Source organism: Pelodiscus sinensis, chromosome 2 (genome assembly GCF_049634645.1).
Source record: "Pelodiscus sinensis isolate JC-2024 chromosome 2, ASM4963464v1, whole genome shotgun sequence".
NCBI classification, from domain to species: domain Eukaryota; kingdom Metazoa; phylum Chordata; order Testudines; family Trionychidae; genus Pelodiscus; species Pelodiscus sinensis.
The window spans coordinates 56,205,628-56,223,114 of record NC_134712.1 but is presented as its reverse complement, the minus strand read 5'-3'; the positions used below and the strand labels follow the sequence as shown (position 1 = coordinate 56,223,114).

The 17,487-nt window shown below is 42.2% G+C and overlaps 1 protein-coding gene across 4 annotated transcripts in view; it reads right to left on the bottom strand.

Annotated features, from left to right (window-relative positions):
• Nucleotides 1-6,176: 6,176 nt before the first annotated feature.
• The window catches only part of SLCO5A1 (solute carrier organic anion transporter family member 5A1), a 92,654-nt gene continuing 81,343 nt past the window's right edge, over nt 6,177-17,487 (bottom strand). For all 4 annotated transcript variants that reach the window (XM_075920553.1, XM_075920556.1, XM_075920554.1 and 1 more), the window contains 2 exons: nt 16,409-16,473; nt 6,177-11,933 (listed from right to left, as the gene is read on the bottom strand). In XM_075920553.1, coding sequence (XP_075776668.1) covers nt 11,476-11,933; nt 16,409-16,473 — 523 coding nt within the window. In that variant the 3' untranslated portion in view covers nt 6,177-11,475. The remainder of the gene's footprint in view (nt 11,934-16,408; nt 16,474-17,487) is intronic.

Genomic DNA, 17,487 nt, shown 5'->3' with positions numbered 1-17,487 from the left:
CCTTCAGAGAAGTCCACATGGTCCAGTTTTCATAGTAAATTTGCATTTTTAAAATAATTCTAATTTACTTACATGTATTGTCATAGGAATCCAGGCACAAATGGAGAAAAACCTGTGCGGTAAAGTATTAGAAAACTTAATTACAAATTATTCATGGTGACTGTGAATAATATATCTCCCCTTCTTGAGATGCTGCAAAGTAACCAGGGCCCAAACCAGGAAACCCTTACTGCTGTTCAAGTAAAGGAGGCAACTGCTGCTCACATGACTAAAGGTTTACAGAATCAAGCCCTTTAGTGTCCCCACTCTTTTTTCCCGTCCTTTCCAGAGCTATAATTGACATTTGCCTTTACTCCATGTAATGTAACCTTCATTACAGGCTGCATTCTGATCAAGGCTGGGAATGAGGGAGTTTAAGCAGCATGGACCACAGGTCAGTGCCATCAAGGACTGTTCGCAGGTAGCCTCACCTTTCCTTTGTGCTGACCTTGCAGACTGAGGCCAGGTCTATACTAGACTGAGAAGGTTAGCTTAAATTACGCAACTCCAGTAGATAAATAACCTAGCTAGAATCCACATTCCTTAAGCCAAGCTTGGTGCCGTCTTCACAGTGGGAAGCTGACAGGAGCAAATGCTCCCAGGCTACGTCTAGACTGCATCCCTCCGCCGACAGAGGGATGCAAATCAAGCACTTCGGAAGTGCAAATGAGCCCAGGATTTAAATATCCTGGGCTTCATTTGCATACTCACGTTCTGACGCTGTGGCAATCAGGCTCAGTGTCGAAAGTGAAAGTAAAGTGTAGCCGCAGCTCTGCCAACAGCGGAGGCTTTTCCGGCAGATCCTGTACTCCTCAGCGTCGGAACATGAGTATGCAAAGGAAGCCCGGGATATTTAAATCCCAGGCTCATTTGCACTTCTGAAGTGCTTGAGTTGCATCCCTCTGTCAGCAGAGGGATGCAGTCTAGACACAGCCCCATTGTCTTCCTTACTCTTTGTGACCACAAGAAGTACTGGCGCTGACTAGGGGTGCCCTCAGCATTTGATTTAGCGGGTGTTTACTAACCTCGCTAAATCAAATGCCAGAAGATTGATCTCCAGCTCCGGTGCATAAATATAGACATGGTCTGAGTGACATTTCTTGCTCCGAGGATGGAGCTTTTGTAGGCACTTAGTTAGCTACTCTTGATCAACCAGTAGATGTCACTTTAGAGCAGCACACATTCCTTCCAGAGAGTGGAGAGCTCAGCAAATCATGCTGCAGTGCTCTCAGCCTCTGTCAAAAACCTGCTGTCTTACTGACTTTTAAAATAGCAATCATGCCTGGGAATAACTTGAGCTGGGGCAGCTCAAAAGGTTGGACCTTAGGAGCCATATAGATTTTTTTATAATTCTTTATATTTAAAAAGTGAAACTGCAAGATTCTTACTTTGCAGCTGCAGTGAAAAGTGACCACTGAATATTGACTCCAGCATTTTCTGTTGCCTGTGTGCAATTAAAACTATTAATTTTTAATTTCATTTTCTTCCGTACAGGCTGCATCTATTACACCTTGCTGATTGGAGGCATGAGTTTGTTCCCCTTGCTTGCTTTCAGCAGCACCTTATTTTGTGAGTTCTCATTAAAATCAGTAGGAATAAGATACTTTTCCAGGGTGACAGAATTAAGCCTTGAATCAACAGGAATTCATGGAACTATTGTTTTGGGCCATTTAGCAAACACCAAATAAAGAGAAAGTATCATAGTAGGGAGCTGAGTACCAGCTTTTGGGGACGTTCTTCCAGTGTGAAGGCTATTCTAAAGCTTGTGATGAAAAACAGAATTTCTACTGGGTACTTTATCTGATCTAGAAGTTCTGATCTGAACAGGAGTTCCATCTGAACAGGAGTTCTATACCTGTATTGCCAACTAGGGTGTGTCTAGACTACATGCCTCCTTCGACGGAGGCATGTAGATTAGCCAGATCGGAAGAGGAAAATGAAGCCGCGATTAAAATAATCGCGGCTTCATTTAAATTTAAATGGCTGCCCCGATCTGCCGATCAGCTGTTTGTCGGCAGATCGGGGGAGTCTGGACGCGATGCCCCGACAAAGAAGCCTTTCTTCATCGACACAGGTAAGCCTCGTGAAACCAGGCTTACCTGTGTCGATGAAGAAAGGCTTCTTTGTCGGGGCATCGCGTCCAGACTCCCCTGATCTGCCGACAAACAGCTGATCGGCAGATCGGGGCAGCCATTTAAATTTAAATGAAGCCGCGATTATTTTAATCGCGGCTTCATTTCCCTCTTCCGATCTGGCTAATCTACATGCCTCCGTCGAAGGAGGCATGTAGTCTAGACACACCCCTAATGACAATATCCATATATATCTATGTTTACATGTAGGCTTAGGTTGATTTTTTTTTATTATTTTAAAATTTGGACTATTATATCCCTTGAAGCAAAGCCTATTGTGTTCAGGAACAGTCAGGCTATGTCTACACTGGCATGATTTTCCGGAAATGCTTTTAACGGAAAAGTTTTCCGTTAAAAGCATTTTCGGAAAAGAGCGTCTAGATTGGCAGGACGCTTTTCCGCAAAAGCACTTTTTGCGGAAAAGCGTCCATGACCAATCTAGATGCGCTTTTCCGCAAAAAAGCCCTGATTGCCATTTTCGCGAGCGGGGCTTTTTTGTGGAAAAGAAATCTCTGCTGTCTACACTGGCCCTTTTGCGCAAAAGTCTTTTGGAAAAAGACTTTTGCCCGAACGGGAGCAGCATAGTATTTCTGCAAAAAGCACTGATTTCTTACAGTAGGAAGTCAGTGCTTTTGCGGAAATTCAAGCAGCCAGTGTAGACAGCTGGCAAGTTTTTCCGAAAAAGCTGCTGATTTTCCGGAAAAACTGGCCAGTCTAGACAGAGCCTCAGTGCTTTCCTTCTCCAAACAGCTGAGTCATCCAAGATATTGCCATTTATCGAGCATTTATCTCATAACCATACAGAAGATCTATGTAAAGCTGGCCGATCACAACTTCCAGGATAAATTGTTCCTATAAATGTGTGAGATTTGTCACAAAATGGTGTATTTTTTTAAAATATGCGCATATGCCAACCAATAGCTAGATGTAATGTATGTTACAGCATATTTTAAAAGAACCTTATCCATCCCACCCCCCTCCACATTCCTAAGCCAAATGTTGTACTGCAATAATCATCTTCACTGCTTGTGACAATTCCTTTGGCCCGGTCCAGAGCCTATTGAAGCCAAAGGAGATTTCATCATTGAGTTCAGCATGATCAGGATCTGGCCCTAAGAACCTGCTCCACTGCCCACTTAAATCAAGGATTTGCATTGATTTCAGTGTGCATAGACGTGGGCCTAACTGAATCCAAATCTTCCATAATTAACTGCTGTGCACAGCCTTGCATATCAACCCCGCGCCCCCACACACAATCTGATTTTGGACATAAAGAAAACAGGCTCAATGTACTATTTTTATTTTCAAATATCAAGTATTCAAGGGTTGCTTGTAAACACATGTTTACAATAAATGTTGACGATACGTTTCATTAACCACAGCATGTTATACATCATGAACGTTATTCTAAGCTCTGCTGAGAAATATCAATAAAAGGAGCTTAAAATAGGCAAAAACAAATGCACCTAACAATTCGTCTCTCTTTTTACCACAAGCACACTACATATGCACACGCACACACCCCCACTCCCCATGTCTTAACACCAGTTTATTCAATATAACACTTTGTTAAACGAAACAATTGCACGCCAGTGTGCCCATTCCATGCTCCTAAACCACTACCCAGATTTTTTTGGGAGGGTGGAGAGGAAGAGGTATGCATTTTGGGTCAGCTCCTATTGAAGTCAATGGCAAAACTTCCATGTACTTCAGTGGAGAGCGGAGCAGACCTTTATGAGGAATGCCCACTACAACAGTGTTTTCAACTTGTGTTCAAAAACTGCCTTTATAAGTGTCTGTACAACTTTTTGGTTTAATACAGCCCTGTGATAATTTTTTTTTAAAATTCTTCTAGGAGGTAACATTTCTGTCACCCTGCTTTCAGACACACATCTTGATATGTCAGCTCAGTGATCCCCTTAGCTCTCCTGACCCAGTTAAGTCCATACACAGTCAGACAGAAAAGGCATTATCTTTTGAAGTTCAAAACCTAAGGGCCCAATTCTGTCATCACACGAACAAATGACAAAATACCTGGAATGAATTTCAACACTGGTTGAATTGGCTCCTTGAATTTGGCTCTTCATTTTGGTATTTTATGGAGAAATAGTATTAATGGGACAAATTCAGGTACCTTAATTTTAGTTTAAATTATCACTGACTACAATAGGAGTTTTGCTTAGTTAAGGGTTCCCAAAATTTGGCCCAATCTTTTACTTCATGTAACCATGAATTTGAACAGCTGTTTAGCAGTACTCCATAAAGGTATATTTAAACAAGTATTGTTCTACTGAAAATTAAATATTCACCACATTTTTACAGGGTTATACAGTTTTACATTAGTCTTTGGCTGTTATTGTTAGACCAAATCCTGTAGTGCAAGCAATATTCCCACTGAAAGGCTAAGTAAGGACTGTAGGAATTGGCCTACTGGTAACTATGATCTTTTAAGAACATTTCCAGATTTTCAAAGGGAAAGCACATGCCATTACATAAAGGAAATATTTTGACCGTTAATTACGTCGTGGTGATCATGCATCATAAAATACATCAATAATAACTAGCACCATGACATGCTTTAGATATTCATCCAGATCACAGCAAGGGTGTTAGAAGTGTCCCAAATAATTTTCGGTCACAAGACGAATGAAGACCCTTCTTTTCTCAGGCATCCTGAAACACAGAGGCTTTTTAACCATCCCATCACATGAACTGCTGGTAACAAGATATTTGAAGTGTGGACACATAATATAAATAACAAACTATACATTGATTGTAAATGTCGGGATCCTAAATTAAATAACCCGTACATTTTGAGACCGTTTGTACTGAGGTCTGAGACTTGAAGGCCAGACACATCTTCATTTCAAAGGCGACCTTTACATTAACAGAAAACAGCTAATCTGTCTGAGAGGCATAGAGACATTTGCAGTCTGATGATTCATATTACTAACCACAGGTTGCCCCTCTCTAGTCCAGCGCTCTCTGGTCTCGCAACATATGTGGTCTGGCATGATTTTAGTTATCATGGGTATGGCCAAGTTTCCCAGGGTCCCATAAAATTTGTTTACAGCACTAGTCCTGGCTCTCAGTGTTCTGTGCTGTTATTTAGCTCTACTTTACCTTTAAATGTCTTCAGAGAGCCCAGTAAGTAGCGGAAGTGTTGGTAATGCTGCTAGACAACATTGACCTTCTGTGGTTTGACAAATTCCCTGATTTGGTGCTGGTCTAATCTGAGGGTGCTGACCCTATAGAGGTTCAACCTGTACAGTTGTTCACAGTACATATTTACAGAAATACTAGCTGTCTACCTGAATGTTACAATCTATTCTATAGAAATGATTATATTTAACCATTACTAATTCCTATAGGGAATAAAAAACTCTAATTAAAGAATGAAGCCAAGGAAGTGGGATGTCTCATTTTGTACATTTTAAAGGGAAGATGTTAAACAGTTCAGTCCCAATACATTAAGTACTTTAAGTGCTGTAAACTGGTAGGTTAACTCAGACACTCTTCTCAAAGTTGTTCTAATATAGAACCAAATCCTGCATTCCTTTCAGGCAAATCTCCCGCAGTGGGGGTATGTCTACACTACCCTCCTAGTTCGAACTAGGAGGGTAATGTAGGCATACCGCACTTGCAAATGAAGCCCGGGATTTGAATTTCCCGGGCTTCATTTGCATAAGCGGGGAGCCGCCATTTTTAAATCCCCGCTGCTTCGAACCCCGTGCAGCGCGGCTACACGGGGCTCGAACTAGGTAGTTCGGACTAGGTTCCTATTCTGAACTACCGTTACTCCTCGTGAAATGAGGTGTACTGGTAGTTCGGAATAGGCACCCTAGTCCGAACTACCTAGTTCGAGCCCCGTGTAGCCGCGCTGCACGGGGTTCGAAGCAGCGGGGATTTAAAAATGGCGGCTCCCCGCTTATGCAAATGAAGCCCGGGAAATTCAAATCCCGGGCTTCATTTGCAAGTGCGGTATGCCTACATTACCCCGCTAGTTCGAACTAGCGGGGTAGTGTAGACATACCCTGGGAGTTCTGCCTTCCTGATGTAGATAGCCTTGAATGTATTATTTGTAATGCTGCAGAAAGTAGCAGGTCGGAGTTGAAATGATTCCCTCTAACGCCATTAAATCCTTGGAAAGGGACAAGAGTAAATGTGGGAGGAAATGTCAAATTGTGATGTCAGTATTACAAACTGGAAAGGAAATAAAAAACAAACCGTTAAGTTAGAACCTGAGTGTCACATTTACTCCCATATATGTGGCTGGTTTTTAAACAATTTAGTTTTCTTAAGTATCCAGCTTTTAGAGGTTACAGTGCCCTCTTTAATAATAGGCTGATGTAAATGACTTTTAATAGAGCTTCCTCACCTTACAGTAGCAGACTTTATGGTTCATCATTGCGTCATCCCAGATTTACCCCAGTGTAACACCACTGACAGCGGTGGAGTTGCACAGCCACAGAGCTGCAGTAAGGACCCAGCACCACTTCCTAAGGGCTGACCAGTCTCCATGCTCACTGGAGAGAGTGGGAGCAGAGAGGATGCTGCAAGGTGCTCCAACACCATATTGAAAATCTGTCATTTTGAATGCTGAGGAACATTTTCTCAGGCAGATCTGACCCTATACCATGAACTTCTCATAAACACGCTAAGGAAATGCAACTTAGATGAAACTACTATAAGATGAGTGGAAAACCATTCCCAGAGAGCAGTCATCAATGGTTCACAGTCATGTTGGAAGGGCATATCAAGTAGGGCCCCACAGGCTCAGTTCTGGGTCCTCTTCTGTTCAATATATTCATTGGTGATATAGATAATTGCACAGAGAGTACACTTATAAGATTTGCAGACAATACCAAGCTGGAGTGGAGGGCTGCAAGTGCTTTGGAAGATAGGAGAAGATTAAAATACAAAATGCTCTGGACAAAATGGAGAAACGTGTGAAGCAATTAGGATGAAACTTAATAAAGACAAAGGTAAATTACTCCACTTACGAAGGAACAAACAGCTGCACACATACAAAAGATAAAATGACTGCCTAGAAGGGAGTAGTGCAGAAAGAGGTCTGGGGCTCATAATGGACCACACGTCAAATGAGTCAACCGTGTTACACTCTTGCAAAAAAGGCAACCATCATGCTGGGATATATTACCAGGAGTGTGGTAAGCGAGACATGAGAAGTAATTCTTCTGCTTTACTCTGCACTGATTAGAGCAGAGGTTCCCAACCGCTGGGCTGCAGACCTCTGGATGATGGGCCGCAGTGGCTCTGGGGACTGGGGCTGGGGTACAGAGCTCTTGCTGCGGCTGTTGGGAGAAGTGTGTCCTGCCCCACCTCTCAGCCAACCAAGGTCGAGGCTAGTGCTGGGGGGGCACTGGAGACTAAGCTAGTAGTGGGGTCTGGCACAGGGGGAGGCTCTGTGGGAGTTCGTTGCAGTGGGGCTCTGGAAACAAGAGGCTGGTACTGGGGGGATCTGGTGGTGTGAGGGGCTCTAAGGGACGGGGGGCCTGGTACTGAGGCATTTGGGTGGGGGCCTGGCACTGGGGGGGGGAGTTGGGTGCAGGGGACGCTGGGGTCAGTGGCTAGTGCTGGGAGGTAATGGAGGGGTGGAGGAGCTCTAGGGGTTAGGGCTGGCACTGGGGGATCTGGGGGCTGGGCTTTGGGTGGACTGGCAACACTTTTTTTTGCATATTTGTCATCTGCATAATGAATACGTCAATATGCAGTAAAATGTTACTGGTCTGCCAAAAGTTTGTGAATGGGTGTGCTGGCCCCCAGTATTAAAAAGGTTGGGAACCACTGGATTAGAGATGTGTTTTTGCGCAAAAGCATCCATGCCAGTGTAGACGCTCTCGTGCGCAAGAAAGCTCTGATGGCCATTTTAGCCATGGGGCTTTCTTGAGCAAGAAAGTCATGTTGCTGTCTACATTGGCCTCTTGCACAAGAACAGTTGCGCAAGAGGGCTTATTCCTGAGCGGGAGCATCAGAGTTCTTGCACAAGAAGCACTGATTTCACACATTAGAACGTCAGTGTTCTTGAGCAAGAACTCCCCGCCAATGTAGATAGGTAGCATGTTTTTGTGCTAAAGCAGTCGCTTTTGCGCAAAATCATGCCAATGTAGACACAGCCCCCAAGTACTGTGTCCAGTTGGGCACCACATTTCAGGAAAGATGTTGCCAAAGTGGAGAAAGGCCAAAAAAGAGCAACAAAAATAATTTAAGGTCTAGAAAACATGACCTATGAGAGAAGATTGAAAGAATGGGGTTTAGTCTGAAAAACAGAAGACAGAGAGAGGACATGTTAACTATTTCCAAGGACATCAAAAGTTGTTACAAAGTGGAGATTAAAAGATTACTGTTCTTAACCGCTGATGATAGGACAAGAAGCAATGGACTTAAATTGCCACAAGGGAGGTTTAGGTTGGACAGTAGGAAAAACTTCCCAACTGTCAGAGTTGTTAAACACTGGCATAAATTGCCTAGGGAAGTTGTGAATCTCTATCACTGGATATTTTAATAACAGATGAGACTCACAATTGTTCAGAATGTCTAGATGACAGTCCTGTCCTGAATGCAGGGGACTGGACTAGATGAACTCTCGAGGTCCATTCCAGTCCTATGAGTAAATTAATAGAAACTCGTCAATTCTAAGGCCAGAAGTGACCATTACACTCATCTAGTTTGCCTCCTGTATAACATAGGTCAGAGAATTTCACCAAGTGACTCCTGCATCAAGTCCATAATTTTTGGCTGAGTTAGAATGTATCTTTCAGAAAGCCCTCCAGTCCTGAGTTAAAGACTTCTGGTAAAAGCAAATCCACCACATCCCTAGGTAAGTTGTTAATGATCCTCACTGTTAAAATTTGCAGTCTGAACTGAACTATTCTAAAAAAAAAAATACATTTGGCCCCAAATACATATTAATATCCAAAATACAGTGAGGAGATTTAAAGGGAGAAAGACTATCTAACCTAAAGGGCACAAGAACAAATGGGTGTACAGGGGACATGACTACATTTACACTGGTGAGCACAAGATTTCTAAACATCAGAGGAGTGAGGTTTGGAACAGCCCCTTAGTAACAGTGGGATAAGAACCATAACTTGTTTTAAAGGCAGAGTTTGATGAAGTTATGAATGGGATTGGCAGGAGACTGGATTCAGTTACCCAGGCGGTCTCTTCTATTCCTATATCTTAGGTTCCTAAATTACTGCACTGCTAATTAAAGTCACTGATACTCAGAGAATGACTGAAGTAACAATTTTCTGTACATTTTCAGCCACATAGATAGTCTCTAGAAGCTCATGAGTCATATAAACTAATCAAGGCATTCTGAAATAAATGGAGCCAACATTTCAACCAGGATCTGACACCAGCATAGTGAGTAACTTCAGATGCTAGTAAGAGGAGGAAGCTGAAAAATCAATACAGACCAAATCCTGAGGCATTCCATGGAAATCTGCAATTAATGCTAATAGAAACCTCTGAAATTCCTGATCCCTCATCAAAATTGTTTATATATATTTAGAAATAATTCTTTCTACTGTATGTGTCTTGGCTTCTACCTGCGTGCTTCTCAACAACCAAATTTCACAAAAGACAGAATCTTCTCTTCTATTCCCAAAGGCTCTGAGGCATGCACGTGCAAGCAGAATATAACTCTGGCTTAGCATAACCACTTCCCTGAGCTATCACTACATGGCTGCCAGTTGTAATGCCCCTAATTTAAGACTACAGATTAGTAATTAGCACAGAAAGCAGATACAAATTGAATAGTCTCTAGAAGACACAATCAACTGGGAAAACTCACTAAATTATTTGGAATAATCAAAGACTAGAACATGTTGTGTGGGTCCTTGAAATCTAGGTGCCTTCTGGGCCTAGATTTCCCACTGGAAGGAGTCAACTGACTCTTCCATTTCCCTCAGACCTTACAGAGAGCAATAAATGAAGATGGGGTTCCACAAATGAGGACACAACAGGAACTGGGGGGAGCAGACATGGAGCAAATTATTTGTGAGGAATTCATGCATCTGTTAATGCAGCCTCAAGCTGCATTAGCTTCTGAGCAGTAGAGCCTCTCTCGGCAATGAAACCTCCTTAGAATGGGTGGCGCTAACAGTGCTCACAGGAAGCCAGATGGAAGCTCTATAGTGCAAATTTATTTGCAGCAGCCTCAAGTTACTTCTTACCTGCCATCAAACCACACATGAATGACAAACTCCCCTTTCATTGAGATCTGTATGGAATGGTAGTAGCACAGTCCCAAAAATGCAGCTGTCCAAACTCTCTGGATATTTTCACTTAGTAGAACCAGAACAGTTTGTTTAAAAAGGTCTGCATGCATTTGCAAAGAACAGCCAAGCATTTCTTGTCAAACTAAACCTGGATACTGTGGTTACTGAGAAAGATATGGCTTTGAAGTTAGTAGTAGCCTTTTGTAGCAGATAACTGTATAGGTAGTTACAGAAATATGCATCTACTTGTTTTAGTCTCTATGGGTATGATATTCATATCTTAATGTTATTACAAATTAATACTGTAGTTTTTCACACCAAGTCAAACTTTTGTAGCCTGTTTTCTACATTGAATAATCCTACAGCCTATCAAATTATAATACATGTACATTGTAATAAGATAAGGAAATGGTGTCTTAGAATTTGAAAACTTTACCAGCTATATCACTTTCCTATGGCTTAGCATGTTATCAACAGTACTTTAAGCAATGATGTCCATTTAAAAATCTTATTTGTCTTAAAACAGCCCCATTCAAGTTCAGTTGGTTAAAGACCCTGAAAGCAAAATTAACATGCCATATCAATAAACAATTATCCATAGAAGTTGCATAGGTTAGACACATTCCATTGTGCTTTGTAGCAGAACTCAAAGTAATCACTGAGAACTAAGTACTATGATTTGTGGATGCAAAATTGATGATCCCGTTCAACATTTTCTTAAAATCTTGACATCAATGATATTCATGTCTGTAACCCTTCCATTGATTTCCACCATTTAGAATACATCGTCCTTATTTTGACACTCGATCAGAGCATGGACATTTAATGGACACACCTGACTTAATTACAAACACATATGTTAAAACTCCATTATCTGGAGGAGAGAAATAAGCAGTTGGGTCATTTTGAGGTATCCAGCCCTCAAGTATGCTATTGATACTTGCTTTAAGTGTTGTTGGTTTATCATGTGACATGTAGAATAAAAAAGAAGGCACGGGTGTTTTACAAGGCGCCATATTTAAATCAACCAACAAAACTGAATTTTACATTTTTCAAGCCTATATCTCAGCAGTGACTTCTTCCAATGCATTTTCAGATGAGGAATTTATTGCTTCTGAAAAGGGGCCAGGATATGTCTGTGCTATGTAATTCATTCCACGTGCCAGACAGATATCTTCAGTGTGCTCCCCTCGAGCACTGAAAGTGGGACAGGATCTAGTCCGTGCATGGTTTTGTTGACGTCCAGCATTGCCAACCATCTCACTCACAGTGTTTACAGGTGAGGCCCTACATCTTTGCCTCTGCAGCTGATCTTCTTTATATTTAATGGAATACCAGGCCAGAAAAATAAAAAAAAATCCCACGAATTTGAGACCAGCTGCCAGTCCAAAGTAAACAAAGCGAAATGAAGTTACGTCGTATTCCCAACAAGATCCTTGCACGCCACAATCCTGTTGCCAAAGCATGCATGTGGTGTCAATAACAGCCCCAAAATAAATTGGAGTAGGAATGTAAGCTGTAAAAATAGTAACAAAACAGTGTAATTAGTGATGAATGTCTAGAAAACTTTAAGAAACTATATACAATGCCATCACTCTGTTTTATATTGTTTTAATTACTTTTTGTATTATTATTATACAAAATTTATTATTATTAATTTTAATACAAAATTTATTTATTATTATGTTAATACCCAAAGGTGTGGTAGGCATCTCCTAATGCAAAGAAGCACTATCACCCGCACCCAGAAGCTTACAAACTAAGACCTTGATTCAGGAAAGAATTCCTATTAAACATGTGAAAGTGCTGTCTTCAAGCCCCAGTTAATTCAATGGAAATTAAGCATAAGTTCCAGATCAGAGCCTATGGCCAGATTGATCTTTACTCATGTGAGTAGTCCTACTGAGTTCAGACTATGCACTCTTGTAAGAGTAAACATGTACCCTGATCATCAGCAGGATCAGGGTGTATTGTTAGACATGACAAAGGGGTGGCACAGGGACAGTAAGGAAGAACAAGGGCCAATATCAGTAAAGGTGCATTTACATTGCAAAAAAAAAAAAAAAAAATCGTGTCAGAGAGTCTTGGAGCCCGGCTCATCTTATTTGAGCTCATGAAGTTCATGCTAAAGGGCTAAAAATAGCATCCCTGGCTTGGAAACTGGTGAGGGGGGTAGAACTTCAGAGCCCAGACTCCAATGAATGGGAATGTCTACACTGCCATTTTAACGCTGTTGCACGAGCCCCATGAGCCTGGGTTAGTTGACCTGGGCTTTAAGACTTGCTGCCATCGGGGGAGTAGAGTTTGCAGTTCAGCCATACTATACGTTTATATGGCTCTTCAATCATGGCCTCTTTTTATCCTTATGGAGTATTTTTTCTCCCACAAAATCCATCAATCATCCTCCACGTACCACTCCTAGGCCAGGTCTATGCTAGACTCGGTAGGTCGGCTTAAGGTACCCAACTCCAGCTACTCAAATCTCAATCATCTGGTTAGCCAGTGCTACTGCACTTAATGGTTGTCTACCATAGGTCTCTTTAATAGGAGGTGGCTAGAGAAGTAAAATGTTGATTAATTGGCTATTGCTGGCGTATCAATTAGTTGATACGGGTGTTTCTGCCTTTGAAGTGTAGTAATAGCCCTGGGGCTGTTGCTACACTTCAAAGGCGAAAGCGCTGCGGGGAGCACTGCACCAGTGGGGAACTCAAGCAGTCCCCCACTGGCCCTGTGCTCCGCATGGAGTTTCAAAGTGGCAGCGCTGCATGGGGCTCAGGGTCAGCCAGGGACTCTGAGTCCCCGGCTGACCCCAGGCTCCACGTGGCGCTGCCGCTTTGAAACACTATGTGCAGCCTGGGCCAGCTGGGGACTCCCAGCTCGCCCCGGGCTGCACACAACACTTCAAAGCAGCAGCACCGCGTGAAGCCCGGGGTCCGGCCCTGGGCTCCACGTGGTGCTGCCGCTTTGAACCACTCCCTCCTCTCCACCTGCCTTGCTTCCTCTTTCTGATAGAGGCAGCAAGGGTGAGGGGGAAGCAACTAGTTGACGAGCATGTCGACTATCCAATAAGCATTTGCTTATCAGATAGCTGACTAATCGTTCACATCCCTAGAGGTAGCACTACAATCCCACTCCTATCAAAGTCAATGGCTCCACCGACTTTAATAGTGAATCAGAATCTTGAGAGAGGGATTAGGTTTAATTTTGTTCAGCTGAAATGCACTAGCATTCATCCAATAAAAAATAGTACAGCTGGTCTCCAAGTTGTGAATGGTTGACTTACGACCGTTCGCAGTTATGACCAAAGCTGTCATAAATGGCAGACCCTGAGTTATGAACATGATCTACGCTTACGAACAGCGCGGTCGCGTGTAACTCAATGGGGTCCAACTTACAAACGAACTGAATTACGACCAATTGCTTGGTCCGTAACCGGTTCATAAGTCGGGAAGAAGCTGTAACTGTCTTAGTCTGAACACCATTTAACCCAGGAAATATTCTGCAAGCAATGTGTGGGATTCTTTGCCACCTAAAAGGTGAGCTTAGTTATGACCTTCTGTTCTTCTTGGTTCTCCTAAATGGTTTTTTTTTTTCTTTTTTTTTTGTGAACCTGAGATGTAGCATTCACATCAATAGTGTGAATAATATAGAAGCTTTTTGGTTTCTACATGCAAATAAGGGCATGACATGCCACAGCCCTGCACTGAAGCCTGGGCAGGAAATGTTGGTATGATTTTTGCTCCCTTGGGTTCTTTATATTGCAACAACTGGAAGATTGGCTCACTGATCTTCTGAAAATTACATTTTATTCATAACTGTACAAAGAGCATCTTTTAGGAAATGTGCCAACAATGTGAAAGTCTTAAGTCCTTAATATTCTAATATTCCTTACAGGAATTACCCAGTAGGATGGAACAATTAAAAGCATGAAACACAAATAAAGACAGAAAGTAGTTGCCCTTATGAAAAATGACAGAGAAGAATATAATTCAAAGTGCTCCTTTGAAGAGAGATTCTCCTCCATAGAAACAGGCTTCGATTTCACCATGCTGCTACCAGTGCAGCTGGCCCAGTTTAAGTGCTTATTCTCTGTCCAAGAAATGAGACTCATATTTTATAACAGGTCATGACAAGCTTTTTCAAACAAAATTAAACTATTAGTGATTAGATGAAGCCAACTGGCCTTCTCCTCTCATTCTTCATTATAAATACCATTACTGGCACCATTCAAATGTTTGCATTATCTGACCACATAAAGTGCTTTTGAATAGGCAAGATCTGACTTCTTCCAAAGCTTGAAAGGAATATCTTTGTGTAAAGAATAACCTAACAGGCTTTCTTTCCACTTTAAGGAAGAAGAATTAGGAGACACTACTAAAATACAAATGTGTCTTGTCTTAGAAAAAAGGGAACTGTTTTTGTTATTTTTTTGACAGGGGGAGGTTATTCTATTATCTGACCAAAACAAAAATATTGTTTTTTTTTAAAAATCTCATGACAAATTCAATTTAGGAAAAATATTAAAATCTGCACTGCATCTCGAGGGTGAGCCCCATTATTTAATTATCCTTGTCAAGTAATCAGTCTTTAGGGACTGATAGGCAGGCATTCAATGTGGAAGAGCAAATGAGCTCCGAGACTTACATTGCTGTGGTGGCCAATGCAGAACATGGGGATTTGGTTCTTAATGTGATAAATAGAGGTGGCGAGGAATGTTTTTGACAATATGGTTTTCATTGGGAAATGCTGATCCATCAGAATATGTTATATGAAAGGGTCACTTTCTATACATTTCCCATTTCAAAGCCAAACATTTTGAAATGGTCAAAACAACCTGGCTTCATATTTTTAAAACAAAAAGCTTCATTTTTCAGTTTGAAATCACTTTTTGATTTGAAAAGGAAGTTAATCTATCATAAATAACAGGCAAATACAAATCACTATCTAAACACATTTTCATTTACCTGATCCAAATTTTGGGAAGGGAGAGATTTTTAGTTTGTGAAAATGTACAAGATTTTACCAGTTTACCTGGTTCAGAAGAGGAAAGTTTTCAGAACCTCTAAAATTCTTGTGGGTGGGGAAAACTATTTTCTACACAGCTCACATGGAACTGGTGAGAAACTAGCCAATTCTGATGCTTATTTTGCCTGAAAAAGTTTTGAATAATGTACTACAAAGGAAGTGGCTGCATAAAGAGCAGAAAATAAAGCCACTTCCTCTGGGTACCAGTGAGAATTCTCTAAGAGCTGATACTGAAAATTATTTGGTAGGACAAGCCAGAAAAGGGTATTTTCTTGGGCAGGAGAAGAGAAAGATTCAAAATAAAATGGTTTGCTTTGTTCACCATTTTCTCTGTGTGGAATTTTTGCAGTTTTTTTCAATGCAAACTAATTTTTAAAAAATGTTTACTGAACAAGCATTGAAATTTTTGGATAGAAAATGAGCTAGTTTTCATATAAGAAAAGTTTTGGTGGAAAAGTTCCAACTAGTTGCACTATTTAGCTAATAAATTTATATAGGAAAGATGAGGAACAAAGTAACAGAAAGAAAAGGCTGCTGAACAAAGGGAACTGCTGAAATTCCCAATTAAAAATATATCCTCTCCAATGTGTTACAAATCTAAACTGCTACTTTGGGCAAGCGTTGAAGAGATGGAAGTTTAAAATTACTAGTAGAAAATTACTGTTAAAAAATGACCAAACCCAGGCCCTTTTATTCTGTCAATGTAGGTCTCTTTGTCTCCGTGTTGCTGGTTGGCCACTACAGTACAATGTGGTTTATAGAAACAAATGTGGTGTAAAAAATCCAATACATGAATATCAAATAACTGCTCAGTTGCTAGGTTCAATGGTGATTCTAGTCTCAGGCTGCTATTCACTGGTGGAATTTCGCTACTTTTATAGAAGATTTATTTATGGAGAATTTTGTGAGGCGTTTGAGAATGGTGTTCAGAGAGCTGTTACTACTTACATTTGCCATAGGACTTACCAAGAGTTCGTAATAAAACAAATTGCATTCCTAGTGCAAAAGGCCGCTCACCATCTTCCACAGACCTAGCAGGGAAAGAGAACATCTTCTGAAAACAGTCTCAACACGTAGTCTTTTCAGTTTGTTTTGCCTGTACAGTCCTGGGTGTCTCCAGATGTCCTCCCCTTTGGCTCCTAAGCACAAACACAGTCAAGCAGCTCTGCATTCTGCCCTATATAGGCACTGCACTTGCAGCTTCCACTGGTCATGGTTCCCAGCCAATGGGAGCTTCAGAGCAGACAAATGGGGTGGGAGCAGCATGCGGAGCCCTATGGCTGCTTCTATCAGGAGCTGCTGCTGGCTGCTTTCAGGAGCTGTGCAAAGCCAAGCCAGGTAGGGAACCTGCCTTAGCTTCACTGTGTCAGCTACCATATTTTTAACAGGCTCTGGTAAAAAAACAGATACCTGGTAGCCCTACCTGGTCTATTATAACTGTCGCCCATGGAATGGGGGCGCCTTAGTCAAGGTGTCCTGCCATGTGCCAGTCTTCAGCTGCTAGACCCAGTCAGGTTCGGGAAGAACAGGACTTCTTCTTCTGCACGGGCTGCTCCTGGGGCTGGGTCAGACCCATCTCTGGGAACGTCCCCCAGCTGCAGAAAGTCCTGTGGCTACTGGCTGAGGGCCCACCTCTGAAGGCAGTGAAGCTGAGGAGCTTCCTGCAGCTGGGGGAGATTCCCAGAAGTGGGTCTGAAAGCAGCAGCATCCTCCCTCCCTCAAGAGCAGCTCATGCAGGAAAGAGGAAGTCCCACCCCTCCCCAGCACCATCGGGAGTAGCAGCTAGGGGACTCTGGGGCACAGTAGGAGTTTCTGGTTGGGGTGCCCTCAGCCCTGGCCTCCTCATCTCCAGGCCCAGCACTTGGAGGTTAAAGAGTCTTTGGGCTGGCTGGCAGGGGGGACCAGTCACAGCACTCCTGACCATAAGGCCGGATCTGCTCTTCAAATAACAAATCCCCATTCCCTGTGACCCTCACTTTTGTGCTGCGGCTAGCAGTGGTGCTGTCTTTAGAGCTGGGCACTTTGCCAGCAGCAGCATGGAAGTA